The sequence below is a fragment of the Salvelinus alpinus genome, chromosome 20 (assembly GCF_045679555.1).
Source record: "Salvelinus alpinus chromosome 20, SLU_Salpinus.1, whole genome shotgun sequence".
Taxonomy (NCBI): Eukaryota; Metazoa; Chordata; class Actinopteri; order Salmoniformes; family Salmonidae; genus Salvelinus; species Salvelinus alpinus.
In genome coordinates, this window is record NC_092105.1 from 6463121 (window position 1) to 6478839 (window position 15719).

The 15719-nt window shown below is 44.7% G+C and overlaps 1 protein-coding gene across 2 annotated transcripts in view; it reads left to right on the forward strand.

Moving 5' to 3' along the window:
* Positions 1 to 2942: 2942 nt before the first annotated feature.
* Positions 2943 to 15719, forward strand: part of LOC139546233 (glycerol kinase-like) — a 30953-nt gene continuing 18176 nt past the window's right edge. For both annotated transcript variants that reach the window (XM_071354368.1, XM_071354369.1), the window contains exon 1: positions 2943 to 3138. In XM_071354368.1, the coding sequence (XP_071210469.1) occupies positions 3067 to 3138 (72 nt within the window). In that variant the 5' untranslated portion in view covers positions 2943 to 3066. The remainder of the gene's footprint in view (positions 3139 to 15719) is intronic.

Genomic DNA, 15719 nt, shown 5'->3' on the forward strand with positions numbered 1-15719 from the left:
CACAGGACCATGCCAGCTACCAGGCTATAGTAACTCTCCACACAGGACCATGCCAGCTAGCAGGCTATACTTTTAGTTTATGGTCGATGCAGTTAGCTTAGCATTAGCGAATTGGCGTCGTTAACGAGTGTTGATTTAGTTTTGCTTAGCATTAGCCAATAGGCGTTGTTAACGAGTTTAAAGCACGTGAATGCACACAACTGGTTTCTCACAGTTTACAGTAGTGTTTTCAGAGTTTGTTATGAACGCAGTATAAAGCCCTTGGTTACATGTGTGCCTGTTTTTGTGTGTGTTAGGAATGAGGTTTGAGTTTGTGACAGTGTGTGTGTGTGTGTGTGTGTGTGTGTCTCTCCCCTCTGAGTAATTGAATCCCAACTAACATTGTCAGTCTCCATTCCGACCCCCAGGCCACCCCCCCTCCTCCCACTCCTGCCTCAAGCATCACTGGGCCAGTGGGTGACAGGAAAAGGAGGAGGAGGAGAAGGAGAGGAAGAGGAGAATGCTAGTTCCCACCAAAGAGAAACAACAAGACTACACGTGATTAGCTTGGTGGTTCACGCCTGTGTTCCTCTCTCTCTCTCTTCCTGAGTGGTTCTCAGGCCACTCTCCAGACAGACATCTGCTGAAATGATTCCTTCTGATGCCCTGTGAGGTAAGAGCGAGATAGAGAGTAGTAACAGCAATGGGCACACATCTATGAGCTTGTGGTCATTGCAATGAACGTGAATCTACAAATGTTTCAAAAATACACACTCGCCTAAAAAAAACATGCCAATATTATATCACTGAGCAAAACACAGACACACATTACCAAACAAAAAAAATATAGGTGTGGTCTGGGAGAGAGAGGAGGTGTGGTCTGGTAGAGAGGGGGTGTGGTCTGGTAGAGAGAGGGGGTGTGGTCTGGTAGAGAGGGTGTGGTCTGGGAGAGAGAGGAGGTGTGGTCTGGTAGAGAGAGGGTGTTGTCTGGTAGAGAGAGGGGGTGTGGTCTGGTAGAGAGAGGGGGTGTGGTCTGGTAGAGAGGGGGTGGTCTGGTAGAGAGAGGGTGTGGTCTGGTAGAGAGAGGGGGTGTGGTCTGGTAGAGAGAGAGGGTGTGGTCTGGTAGAGAGAGGGTGTTGTCTGGTAGAGAGAGGGTGTGTTCTGGTAGAGAGAGGGGGTGTGGTCTGGTAGAGAGTGGTGTGTGGTCTGTTAGAGAGGGTGTGGTCTGGTAGAGAGAGGGTGTTGTCTGGTAGAGAGAGGGGGTGTGGTCTGGTAGAGAGAGGGGGTGTGGTCTGGGTGAGAGAGGGTGTTGTCTGGTAGAGAGAGGGGGTGGTCTGGTAGAGAGAGGGGGTGTGGTCTGGTAGAGAGAGGGTGTGGTCTGGTAGAGAGAGGGTGTTGTCTGGTAGAGAGAGGGGGTGTGGTCTGGTAGAGAGAGGGGGTGTGGTCTGGTAGAGAGAGGGGGTGTGGTCTGGTAGAGAGGGGGTGGTCTGGTAGAGAGAGGGTGTTGTCTGGTAGAGAGAGGGGGTGTGGTCTGGTAGAGAGGGTGTGGTCTGGTAGAGAGAGGGTGTTGTCTGGTAGAGAGAGGGGGTGTGGTCTGGTAGAGAGAGGGGGTGTGGTCTGGTAGAGAGAGGGGGTGTGGTCTGGTAGAGAGGGGGTGGTCTGGTAGAGAGAGGGGGTGTTCCTTGCACTTCTTGGACTCTTGACCTCTTGGTTTCTCTTATTACATAATTATTATCCAAGCTACTCCTGACCATTACACATATCCGAGACTATCACTGGCATCACATGATGCCATATTGTGTTACAGCACGTCTGATCAACTCCCACTGTTTCCACACAACTCTGAGTGTCATGATGACCGAGGCCTACTGGACCACAATAGTTCAGATGAGAATTTGAATTCACAACGTTCCTTGCATGCTGTGGAATTATTCAAACACTCAACCACTCTGATAGATTTTAAACAATACAAATGTTATATATAATTCCACACTATGAGGTTGTAATAATACGTTGACATTTTGAAAATGATGATAATACCCTGTTAGTGTAAGAGCTGTTTGAAAAGATTTCAGCCTGCAGGATGGACTTTTGGCCTGCCTGGTGACATCACCATTTTAAATCGAAAACAATCACAGTACTTACTTAACGGTTACCCAGAAGTGATTTGATATTGAGATGAAAACAGTCACATTGGACTTTTAAGTGAATCCCAATTAGCCATTGCACATCAGAAGCTGAGAGGCAGCAGATTCCTAACCGACCAAATATAAAGCTGTGGTCTAATTTTAGGGCTCTGGTTGTCCTCTTTATCACAAGGAGACTGTCAGACACAAGAATATACAGTCTGAACAATGATCACGTTCTATTAGTCTGATCCAACACAGACAACTACAGAATAAAGTTTTCTTCTGAAAAAGGGGATGGAGAGTGTCAATAAAATGTTGAGTAGTTTGAAGTTGAGCTTGTCTGATAGTTTGCAGAGTTATAGTCTATGATAAGATACAGATGAGCTCAAATAGCAGTTTTAGTGATTGATGATTGGACGTTTATATGTCCAAATCACTGCTGTAAAACGAACCCACTGCCTCAGTGGGTAAAAAGGGTGGTGACTTTTGATCCTTTTCTGACAACTGGGAGTTCGGAAGGGGGAAAAAATCGTGACGTCAGCGATCTTCAGATCGGAAGTCTAGAAAGATATCCGAGTTTCCGACTTCCAATTCCGAGTTGGATGACCATTCAAAATATTTTTCCCATTGGTGCTCGTTTTTTTTTTTCTCGAGTTCCCAGTTGTCTTCAATGGACTGACCTGTTTTAAATGCGGCATTTATCCCGGTGATTTAAACTCGTTAAACGTTTTTATTTTTTATTTTGGACGTGCCCCCGGATTTGATTGGGCAGCACTAGGCCAACGCCTTCTGACGGCTCGTCAAACATAAACTTGCCACAACCCGATAGGATTTTGTCAACGTCACTGGAAGGATTCTCGCATGGTCTCAACAGGACTGCCAGCAGTGGGTAATATAAAGCCGACCACCGGTTCACCGGCGTTTGTAGAAATTGATCACCACGGATACGAACAGAAGGATGTCCACTCAAATCACGATGGGGCCCCTCGTCGCAGCTATCGATCAAGGCACGAGCTCGACGAGGTTTCTGGTAAGTTGGCAACAAGCTTCTGAGTTATGAATGAGTTGCGTTCTCCTGTTTAAAAAAAATAAAAAAAATAATAATCTTAAATGTAACTTCGTTTAATCCCCGAAAGTAATTATTTATCATGAGAACCATCAACAACTAGTGATTTAAAATTTATATTTTAATTTAACCTTTATTTAAGTCAGTTAAGAACACATTCTTATTTACACTGACGGCCTTGTTCAGGGGCAGAACGACAGGTAAAAAACTTGTCAGCTCGGAGATTCGATCCAGCAACCTTTCGGTTACTACGCTCAACGCTCTAACCACTAGGCTACCTGCCGCCACAATGCATACTCCAATGTTAGTCTCACCTTTCTGCAAATTGTTATTTAAAAAAAATAAAAAATAATTGTTGAGTCACTTTTGAGGACACAAGCTGAAGTACAAATATGATTAAAACAAAAATTTATTCCCTATTTAATACTATGAATAAGGCTTGAAATTACTTGTATGTTTTCTAAATATAGTATAATCAAATTGTAAAACCACCAAACTGTAAAATGTCACCTTCCTTACAACTGTAAAATACATGTGTATGTTTAGTGCTTCTACACCTGCATTGCTTGCTGTTTGGGGTTTTAGGCTGGGTTTCTGTACAGCACTTTGAGATATCAGCTGATGTAAGAAGGGCTTTATATAAACATTTGATTTGATAGAAAATGTGCATATATTCTGACGGTATCTCTTAATCAAAACATCTGCCGCCACAACTGTGAACATAACACCGAGCTGTGGCTTCCTGAACTCCAAACAAAGTGTTTTTGTTTCAAATCTATTTATAATTTTGGGGGGATTTAATGGCTATAAAATGATCTCCGACTGTACTATAAGTGATGAAACCACTCTCTCCTGCTGTGCTACGATTAGGATTTTAGGCATGTGCTAATTGTCAGTGGCTGTGAAGTAGGGTTCAGCCAGGAGTTGCTAGGCAGTCGGAAACACAAAAAAATATACTGCCGTATCCGTGGGAACCAGGGCTATTGCTCAATGCAAGCCATTTCCATCTACAGTGTCCACAGATCAATTTATAAGGGAGAATGTCTGTCCGAACCGGAATCAGAACCACACAGGTCCACTTAACAAGGGACTTTACATACGGTTAGGGTTGCCACACACTGAGTGGACAAAACATTAGGAACAGTTGCTCTTTCCATGACAGACTGGCCAGGTGAATCCAGGTGAAAGCTATGATCCCTTATGGATATCACCTTCAAAACAGGTGTAGATGAAGGGGAGGAGACCGGGTTAAAGAAAGATTTTCTTTTAGCGTTGAGACATGGATCGTGTGCGTGCCATTTAGAGGGGGAATGGGCAAGACAAAATATTTAAGTGTCATTGAACGAGGTATGATAGTAGGTGTCAGGCGCACCAGTTTGTCAAGAACAATGCAACACTGCTTGATTTTTCACGCTCAACCGTTTCCCGTGTGTCAAGAATGGTCCACCACCCAAAGGACATCCAGACAACTTGACACAACTGTGGGGGAGCATTGGAGTCAACATCCCTGTAGAAACGCTTTCGACTCCTTGTACAGCCAAGTGTTCTTAATGTTTTGTACACTCAGTGTATTTCCATGTTTCTACAGCTCTTGTTTACAGAAAACAGACGAATGAGAGTGGACTACCTGTGCTAATTCGCTATCTGAGTCTCTGAACACGTGTGTGTGTGTGTAAAATTGAAGACAGACACAACAAACGTGTTGTCACTGAAAAATACTGTCAGCTGCAACCTACAGTAACCTGTTTTAAAACAGTCAGCATAAGTGTGTATTTTCACATTAGTGAAAAATATTTTGGGATGTGAAATGAAAGTATAGGGATTTTGTTTCTAGAATCGTACTGAAATTGAGAATCGATTCACGTTTAGATGGAGGATTTGGCTGTTTTGGCTTCCACAGCCAATTCACCTTTAACAGAACACGTAAGGTCCTTGGACGATAAGGAGTAACATTAGGCTTCCATAGTCCAATATTGGGCTAGGGTCGGACAGTCTTCCTGTGTAGATTAAGACACCACGGAGCCGGAGCAAGATATGGCTCGGAAAACATACCTCAATCCAGGGAGGAGAAATGTGTTGTACTCTGAATTGTCCCATTTATCTCAACTGTTACACCAAGAAGGTTGAACAACTGCTAGTTGTTGTTCAACCAGTAAACTGCTGTTTTCGTCCTCGTGCTTGGTACCAGAAGCCACAGCAGCCATTTTAGAACGGCAGTGTCAGCCAATCAGCTCCTTTTGTTGTTCAACGGGACATTCCTTAATGGCTGCTGTGGCTACTGCTAGTTAGCATGAGGACGAACACAGCAGTTTACTTAAACATATTAGCTAAAGGTGTCGATTTAACCTCTTGTTTTTTGAAAATTATTTCTAAGGTCCTTATGCCTCCAAAACCAAGTGACGCTTAATGAAGGGGCGGCAGGTAGGCTAGTGGTTAGAGTGTAGGGGCGGCAGGTAGCCTAGTGGTTAGAGTGTAGGGGCGGCAGGTAGCCTAGTGGTTAGAGTGTTGGGACGGCAGGTAGCCTAGTGGTTAGAGTGTTGGGGCGGCAGGTAGCCTAGTGGTTAGAGTGTTGGGGCGGCAGGTAGCCTAGTGGTTAGAGTGTTGGGGCGGCAGGTAGGCTAGTGGTTAGAGTGTAGGGGCGGCAGGTAGGCTAGTGGTTAGAGTGTTGGGACGGCAGGTAGCCTAGTGGTTAGAGTGTTGGGACGGCAGGTAGCCTAGTGGTTAGAGTGTTGGGACGGCAGGTAGCCTAGTGGTTAGAGTGTTGGGACGGCAGGTAGGCTAGTGGTTAGAGTGTTGGGACGGCAGGTAGGCTAGTGGTTAGAGTGTTGGGGCGGCAGGTAGGCTAGTGGTTAGAGTGTAGGGGCGGCAGGTAGGCTAGTGGTTAGAGTGTAGGGGCGGCAGGTAGGCTAGTGGTTAGAGTGTAGGGGCGGCAGGTAGCCTAGTGGTTAGAGTGTTGGGACGGCAGGTAGCCTAGTGGTTAGAGTGTTGGGGCGGCAGGTAGCCTAGTGGTTAGAGTGTTGGGGCGGCAGGTAGCCTAGTGGTTAGAGTGTTGGGGCGGCAGGTAGGCTAGTGGTTAGAGTGTAGGGGCGGCAGGTAGGCTAGTGGTTAGAGTGTTGGGACGGCAGGTAGCCTAGTGGTTAGAGTGTTGGGACGGCAGGTAGCCTAGTGGTTAGAGTGTTGGGACGGCAGGTAGCCTAGTGGTTAGAGTGTTGGGACGGCAGGTAGCCTAGTGGTTAGAGTGTTGGGACGGCAGGTAGCCTAGTGGTTAGAGTGTTGGGACGGCAGGTAGGCTAGTGGTTAGAGTGTTGGGGCGGCAGGTAGCCTAGTGGTTAGAGCGTAGGGGCGGCAGGTAGCCTAGTGGTTAGAGTGTTGGGGCGGCAGGTAGCCTAGTGGTTAGAGTGTTGGGACGGCAGGTAGCCTAGTGGTTAGAGTGTTGGGACGGCAGGTAGCCTAGTGGTTAGAGTGTTGGGACGGCAGGTAGCCTAGTGGTTAGAGTGTTGGGACGGCAGGTAGCCTAGTGGTTAGAGTGTTGGGACGGCAGGTAGCCTAGTGGTTAGAGTGTTGGGACGGCAGGTAGCCTAGTGGTTAGAGTGTTGGGCCAGTAACCGAAAAGTTGCTGGATGCAATCCCTGAGCTGACAAGGTAAAACTCTGTTGTTCTGCCCCTCAGCAAGGCAGTTAACCCACTGTTCCCCGGGTGTTGAAGACATGGATGTAGATTTAAGGCAGCACCTCCCTGATTCAGAGGGGTTGGGTTAAATGCAGGAAGACACATTTCAGTTGAAAGCATTCAGTTGTATAAAACAGACGAATGAGAGTGGACTACCTGTGCTAATTCGCTATCTGAGTCTCTGAACACGTGTGTGTGTGTGTAAAATTGAAGACAGACACAACAAACGTGTTGTCACTGAAAAATACTGTCAGCTGCAACCTACAGTAACCTGTTTTAAAACAGTCAGCATAAGTGTGTATTTTCACATTAGTGAAAAATATTTTGGGATGTGAAATGAAAGTATAGGGATTTTGTTTCTAGAATCGTACTGAAATTGAGAATCGATTCACGTTTAGATGGAGGATTTGGCTGTTTTGGCTTCCACAGCCAATTCACCTTTAACAGAACACGTAAGGTCCTTGGACGATAAGGAGTAACATTAGGCTTCCATAGTCCAATATTGGGCTAGGGTCGGACAGTCTTCCTGTGTAGATTAAGACACCACGGAGCCGGAGCAAGATATGGCTCGGAAAACATACCTCAATCCAGGGAGGAGAAATGTGTTGTACTCTGAATTGTCCCATTTATCTCAACTGTTACACCAAGAAGGTTGAACAACTGCTAGTTGTTGTTCAACCAGTAAACTGCTGTTTTCGTCCTCGTGCTTGGTACCAGAAGCCACAGCAGCCATTTTAGAACGGCAGTGTCAGCCAATCAGCTCCTTTTGTTGTTCAACGGGACATTCCTTAATGGCTGCTGTGGCTACTGCTAGTTAGCATGAGGACGAACACAGCAGTTTACTTAAACATATTAGCTAAAGGTGTCGATTTAACCTCTTGTTTTTTGAAAATTATTTCTAAGGTCCTTATGCCTCCAAAACCAAGTGACGCTTAATGAAGGGGCGGCAGGTAGGCTAGTGGTTAGAGTGTTGGGACGGCAGGTAGCCTAGTGGTTAGAGTGTTGGGGCGGCAGGTAGCCTAGTGGTTAGAGTGTTGGGGCGGCAGGAGGCCTAGTGGTTAGAGTGTTGGGGCGGCAGGTAGCCTAGTGGTTAGAGTGTTGGGGCGGCAGGTAGCCTAGTGGTTAGAGTGTTGGGGCGGCAGGTAGGCTAGTGGTTAGAGTGTTGGGGCGGCAGGTAGGCTAGTGGTTAGAGTGTTGGGACGGCAGGTAGGCTAGTGGTTAGAGTGTTGGGGCGGCAGGTAGGCTAGTGGTTAGAGTGTTGGGACGGCAGGTAGCCTAGTGGTTAGAGTGTAGGGGCGGCAGGTAGGCTAGTGGTTAGAGTGTTGGGGCGGCAGGTAGGCTAGTGGTTAGAGTGTTGGGACGGCAGGTAGGCTAGTGGTTAGAGTGTTGGGGCGGCAGGTAGGCTAGTGGTTAGAGTGTAGGGGCGGCAGGTAGGCTAGTGGTTAGAGTGTAGGGGCGGCAGGTAGGCTAGTGGTTAGAGTGTAGGGGCGGCAGGTAGGCTAGTGGTTAGAGTGTAGGGGCGGCAGGTAGGCTAGTGGTTAGAGTGTAGGGGCGGCAGGTAGCCTAGTGGTTAGAGTGTTGGGACGGCAGGTAGGCTAGTGGTTAGAGTGTTGGGGCGGCAGGTAGCCTAGTGGTTAGAGCGTAGGGGCGGCAGGTAGCCTAGTGGTTAGAGCGTTGGGGCGGCAGGTAGCCTAGTGGTTAGAGTGTTGGGACGGCAGGTAGCCTAGTGGTTAGAGTGTTGGGACGGCAGGTAGCCTAGTGGTTAGAGTGTTGGGACGGCAGGTAGCCTAGTGGTTAGAGTGTTGGGGCGGCAGGTAGCCTAGTGGTTAGAGTGTTGGGACGGCAGGTAGCCTAGTGGTTAGAGTGTTGGGACGGCAGGTAGCCTAGTGGTTAGAGTGTTGGGCCAGTAACCGAAAAGTTGCTGGATGCAATCCCTGAGCTGACAAGGTAAAACTCTGTTGTTCTGCCCCTCAGCAAGGCAGTTAACCCACTGTTCCCCGGGTGTTGAAGACATGGATGTAGATTTAAGGCAGCACCTCCCTGATTCAGAGGGGTTGGGTTAAATGCAGGAAGACACATTTCAGTTGAAAGCATTCAGTTGTATAACTGACCAGGTATCCCCCCTTTTCCTTAATGTTCAGACAGTGTCGCAGCTCTTAACCCCCCCACCACCCCTACAGAAGACTCCTTCATCCAGTGACTTGTGTGTAATATAATGGAACTGAGAGTCATGATTAAGTGCAAGTCTGACCCTGTCCGACCCACTGTCAGTAGGTTTGATGTAGATAGTCATCCTTTAAAAAGGTCTCTGATCTCTCACCATTGACCACTACCTTGGTGGCAGCACTGGGATAAACCCCCCCCCCCCCCCCATCTGCTAAGTTATACCTCTACCTGAATAAACTGTGAAGAGTTACTGTTTCACTTGTCTTGGTTAAAACAAGAAGCTGTCCGTTTCTGTAGAAGGTGTTGCATTTTTTGACTCGTGAGGTAAATATCCAGTGTTCCAAGCGACATGAGTTCTGGACATCCAGTCTTGGACAATGTTTCTAACTCTCGCCAAAGTGTGTGTGTGTGTGTGTGTGTAAAATGTAGCCTACACATTAACTACTATCCTATGGGTGAGAGGTCAAGCACTCCTTTTTCAAGTGGTCATAGAGGACAGGAGTCCAGCTGGTCCCTGGCTATTTAAACATGTCAAAACAATGAAGTAACACGTTCATGAATTATTGATGAACAAAACACACCTTCAGTATCTGGGGAAAACCTGACAATCTAAACCGCTATGCAATTGTCTTTCCCGGACTGTAAAACAATACAAATGACATATGTTGTGTAATTTGTTAGATATTACTTGTTAGATTATTACTGCACTGTCGGAACTAGAAGCACAAGCATTTTGTTTACACCCGCAATAACATCTGCTAATCGCGTGTATGTGACCAATAACATTTTAATTTGCTTTAGTGATTTATTTCAAATGAGCATTACTTTTCACACTATTTTATTCATTCTGTAAATTCCCATTGTATCTACTGCTGAGGACAGTCATCCATCTCTGAGGTAAGTGCTTGTCCTGCAGTTATGTAACACCTGACAGTCGTGCCGAACAAAGCAGACATTGTTTCTGTCAACATTGTTGCTTGGCATGATGTGTAAAACAAAAAAAAGAATGTGAAATGTCAGATTAATAATAGTAGAGAATTATTTATTTCAGTTTTTATTTCTTTCATCACATTCCCAGTGGGTCAGAAGTTTACATACACTGAATTAGTATTTGGAAGCGTTGCCGTTAAGTTGTTTAACTTGGGTCAAACGTTTCAGGTAGCCTTCCACAAGCTTCCCACAATAAGTTGGGTGAATTTTGGCCCATTCCTCCTGACAGAGCTGGCGTAACTGAGTCAGGTTTGTAGGCCTCCTTGCTCGCACACTCTTTTTCAGTTCTGCCCACATTTTCTATAGGATTGAGGTCAGGGCTTTGTGATGGCCACTCCAATACCTTGACTTTGTTTTCCTTAGGCCATTTTGCCACAACTTTAAGTATGTTTGGGGTCATTGTCCATTTGGAAGACCCATTTGCGACCAAGCTTTAACTTCCTGACTGATGTCTTGAGATGTTGCTTCAATATATCCACATAATTCTTTCCCCATGATGCCATCTATTTTGTGAAGTACACCAGTCCCTCCTGCAGCAAAGCACCCCCACAACATGATGCTGCCACCCCCATGCTTCACGGTTGGGATGGTGTTCTTCGGCTTGCAAGCATACCCCTTTTTCCTCCGAACATAATGATGGTCATTATGGCCAAACAGTTCAATTTGTTTCATCAGACCAGAGGACATTTCTCCAAAAAGTATGATCTTTGTCCCCATGTGCAGTTGCAAACCGTAGTCTGGCTTTTTTATGGCTGTTTTGGAGCCGTGGCTTCTTCCTTGCTGATTGAGCTTTCAGGTTATGTCGATATAGAACTAATTTTACTGTGGATACTTTTGTACCTGTTTCCTCCAGCATTTTCACAATGTCCTTTGCTGTTCTGGGATTGATTTTCACTTTTTGCAGCAAAGTACATTCATCGCTAGGAGACAGAACACGTCTCCTTCCTGAGCGTTATGACGGCTGCGTTGTCCCATGGTGTTTATACTTGCGTACTATTGTTTGTACAGGTGAACGTGGTACCTTCAGGCGTTTGGAAATTGATCCCAAGGATGACCCAGACTTGTGGAGGTCTACACTTTTTTTCTTCTTCTTCGGTCTTGGTTGATTTTCTTTTGATATTCCCATGATGTCAAGCAAAGAGGCACTGAGTTTGAAGGTACACCTCTAATTTACTCAAATGATGTCAATTAGCCTATCAGAAGGTTGTAAAGCCATGACATAATTTTCTGGAATTTTCCAAGCTGTTTATAGGTACAGTCGACTTAGTGTATGTAAACTTCTGACCAGTCAAATCATATTCATGGCTTTTTGAAAGAGCTCACAGAGCTTGCTTCTTCATTCACAGCTGTCCCACAGTGTTATTTATGAAGATGAGATGTTAACCCTTCACACTCCTACCTGTATGTGGGGTGAAAAGTGGCAGATTTTGTCATTTTAATAAGCTCCTAAATCGGAACACAGTGGCTGAACAGTAACATTCTATATACAGTGGGGAGAACAAGTATTTGATACACTGCCGATTTTGCAGGTTTTCCTACTTACAAAGCATGTAGAGGTCTGTCATTTTTATCATAGGTACACTTCAACTGTGAGAGACGGAATCTAAAACAAAAATCCATAAAATCACATTGTATGATTTTTAAGTAATTAATTTGCATTTTATTGCATGACATAAGTATTTGATACATCAGAAAAGCAGAACTTAATATTTGGTACAGAAACCTTTGTTTGCAATTACAGAGATCATACGTTTCCTGTAGTTCTTGACCAGGTTTGCACACACTGCAGCAGGGATTTTGGCCCACTCCTCCATACAGACCTTCTCCAGATCCTTCAGGTTTCGGGGCTGTCGCTGGGCAATACGGACTTTCAGCTCCCTCCAAAGATTTTCTATTGGGTTCAGGTCTGGAGACTGGCTAGGCCACTCCAGGACCTTGAGATGCTTCTTATGGAGCCACTCCTTAGTTGCCCTGGCTGTGTGTTTCGGGTCGTTGTCATGCTGGAAGACCCAGCCACGACCCATCTTCAATGCTCTTACTGAGGGAAGGAGGTTGTTGGCCAAGATCTCGCGATACATGGCCCCATCCATCCTCCCCTCAATACGGTGCAGTCGTCCTGTCCCCTTTACAGAAAAGCATCCCCAAAGAATGATGTTTCCACCTCCATGCTTCACGGTTGGGATGGTGATCTTGGGGTTGTACTCATCCTTCTTCTTCCTCCAAACACGGCGAGTGGAGTTTAGACCAAAAAGCTCTATTTTTGTCTCAACAGACCACATGACCTTCTCCCATTCCTCCTCTGGATCATCCAGATGGTCATTGGCAAACTTCAGACGGGCCTGGACATGCGCTGGCTTGAGCAGGGGGACCTTGCGTGCGCTGCAGGATTTTTATCCGTGACGGCGTAGTGTGTTACTAATGGTTTTCTTTGAGACTGTGGTCCCAGCTCTCTTCAGGTCATTGACCAGGTCCTGCCGTGTAGTTCTGGCTGATCCCTCACCTTCCTCATGATCATTGATGCCCCACGAGGTGAGATCTTGCATGGAGCCCCAGACCGAGGGTGATTGACCATCATCTTGAACTTCTTCCATTTTCTAATAATTGCGCCAACAGTTGTTGCCTTCTCACCAAGCTGCTTGCCTATTGTCCTGTAGCCCATCCCAGCCTTGTGCAGGTCTACAATTTAACCCTGATATCCTTACACAGCTCTCTGGTCTTGGCCATTGTGGAGAGGTTGGAGTCTGTTTGATTGAGGTTGTGGACAGGTGTCTTTTATACAGGTAACGAGTTCAAACAGGTGCAGTTAATACAGGTAATGAGTGGAGAACAGGAGGGCTTCTTAAAGAAAAACTAACAGGTCTGTGAGAGCCAGAATTCTTACTGGTTGGTAGGTGATCAAATACTTATGTCATGCAATAAAATGCAAATTAATTACTTAAAAATTATACAATGTGATTTTCTGGATTTTTGTTTTAGATTCCGTCTCTCACAGTTGAAGTGTACCTATGATAAAAATTACAGACCTCTACATGCTTTGTAAGTAGGAAAACCTGCAAAATCGGCAGTGTATCAAATACTTGTTCTCCCCACTGTATGACATCAGAGCTCAGGGTCTCTGCTTCACAGCGCTGTGTGGGTTTTGCCGGACAGACGTTCTAAACTTGAGCACGGCGCACAACAAGTTGCCCCCATCCCTCCCGCTAATTGGGGAAACATTTGCAAAAAAATAAATGGTGTTGTCTGAGTAAGGGGAAATGCTGTAAATTACGAGGACTCTATGTATTTTGAAAGATGATACGTTGAGGATTATAATAAATACCGCGTTGAGGTCATACAAGCAAGCCATACACCTGTTGAGTCCAAATGTGCACTTTAATCATATAACATCATACATCTCATGGAATATACAGTAAATCTCATAAACAGTATCAAAGTTTATGAATACTGTTTGATGTACAGTTACAAGGATGACATGGCGTTTATAGTTTATGTTTGTTGTTTTGTGAAGAATATTTGCTGCGGACCACACATCTGAACGCGTTCCATCAATGTGCACAAAAAAATGACGATCTGATTCTCTGAATTGCTTTGTGAAAGCCTAACGCACTGTAAGATCATATTTAAAAAAAAAAATTTAGCTACTCATGTTGGCAATAGAAAAAGCGTTTGAAACGATGCCCACCTGACCCAGACTGTGATTTTATATAATGGCTGTTTTTGGGAGGGTGTAAACAACAACAGTAATTGTGCGACGTCGTGGTGCACACTTTTTCGTTCCGAACAACTACAGGTGTGTTCCTCAACGGCACCGAGAGCTCAACAAAAACACCTAGTTGAAGACTCTTCTTTGAGTCCTAAAAGTGTGTTGAAATGATTTAGGAACTGTGGACAACAACCGGGTTTGACCTCTTATTCAAACCCTTGTATATGTTTTGTCTTATGTTGCCCTTTACCCTACATTTTCCAGGAATATTCTTATCATGTTACTGAATGTATCTGGAGTATTTTCAGATTTCATTATCAACAAATACGGCTAAAAGTACAGTGAATGTAAAATCAAGTGTCTTGTCTTGTCAAACTGTTGCTTCCTCGCCTTTTTTTTGCCGTAATCTCCAAACTGTTCCCCTTTTTTAATTGCTACCCTGCATACAATTCTTTCTGTTAAACATTTCAATGTAGCCCTATCCATAGTGTTAGGGGTTAAAGGAAAATTTCACCATCTTTGAACTTCCTGTTCGTCTCCAGCACCTCTTCAAGAGCACCATATGAGAAAATCACGTGTTTCTATGTTTTGTAGTAAAAAACAAAAGGAAGTTAAGTGTTTCTAATGACATCATCGGTGTGCGTCATGTGACTTTAACCAATCATGAGCAGGAATTGCCTACTAATTGGTTGCCATTGGAAACACTTATCTTTTTGACTATGAAACATAGAAACGTGCTATTTTCACATGTTGGGGATGTGCTGGAAATGTTTATTTTTAAAGCAATACAGACCAAATGTAACATCCATAATGTTTTTTTTGTATCTTCTTAACTATGTCTGTAAAGTTTTCATCATGGTTTTATATAGTCCATACTGAGTTTCTCTTTTGTTAATGTGATGGATATTGATTTAGCTTCAGAATGCTGAATGTTCTGATGTGTGTTCTTCAGACTGTTACAGAACCGATTGTTGAACTCTTGACAAATTATGTCGAAGATTATCTTGGAAAATATATGCTTAAATGCTTTTCTCGTACGTGGCAGTATTGTTTTTTAAATTTATATATATTTTTTTGATAGTAAGATAAGTGTTCATAAACAATATGTGAATCGTCCTGGAGCTGGATCTAAATTAAGCATTTTCGTTGGTAGCACTGGTGCTAAAAGTTAGGAGCACAACATATAATCTAGGAGCGCCAGAATTTCTATCTATTTTTAATTGATTGAGATCTAGCATATTGAATCCTACATTGAACAAAAACATAAATGCAACATGTAAAGTGTTGGTTTCATGAGCTGAAATAAAAAATCCCAGTAATGTTCCATACGCACAAAGTTTATTAATTTCAAATTTTGTCCAGAATTTCTTTTACATCCTTGTTCGTGAGCATTTCTCTTTTGCCAAGATAATCCATCCACCTGACAGGTGTGGCATATCAAGAAGCTGATTAAACAGCATGATAATTACATAGGTGCACCTTGTGCTGGGGACTGCTGGAATGTCCACCAGAGCTGTTGCGATAAAATTGAATGTTTATTTCTCGACCCTAAGCCCCCTCCAATGTCAATTTCGAGAATCTGGCAGTATGTCCAACTGGCCTCAAAACTGCAGACCACTTTAATGGCGTTCTGTGGGTGAGCGGTTTGCTGACGTCAACGTTGTGAACAGAGTGCCCCGTGGTGGCAGTGGGCTTATGGTATGGCTCGGCATAAACTACGGACATTGGACACAATCGCATTTTATCGATAGCAATTTGAATGCACAGAGATACCGTGATGAGATCCTGAGGCCCATTGTCGTGCCATTCATCCTCCGCCATCATCTCATGTTTCAGCATGATAATGCACGGCCCCATGTCGCAAAGATCTCTACACAATTCCTAGAAGCTGAAAACGTCTCAGTTCTTCCATGGTCTGCATACACACCAGACATGTCACCCATTGAGCATTTTTGGGATGCTCTGGATCGACGTGTAGGACAGCGTGTTCCAGTTCCCTCCAATATCTATCAACGTT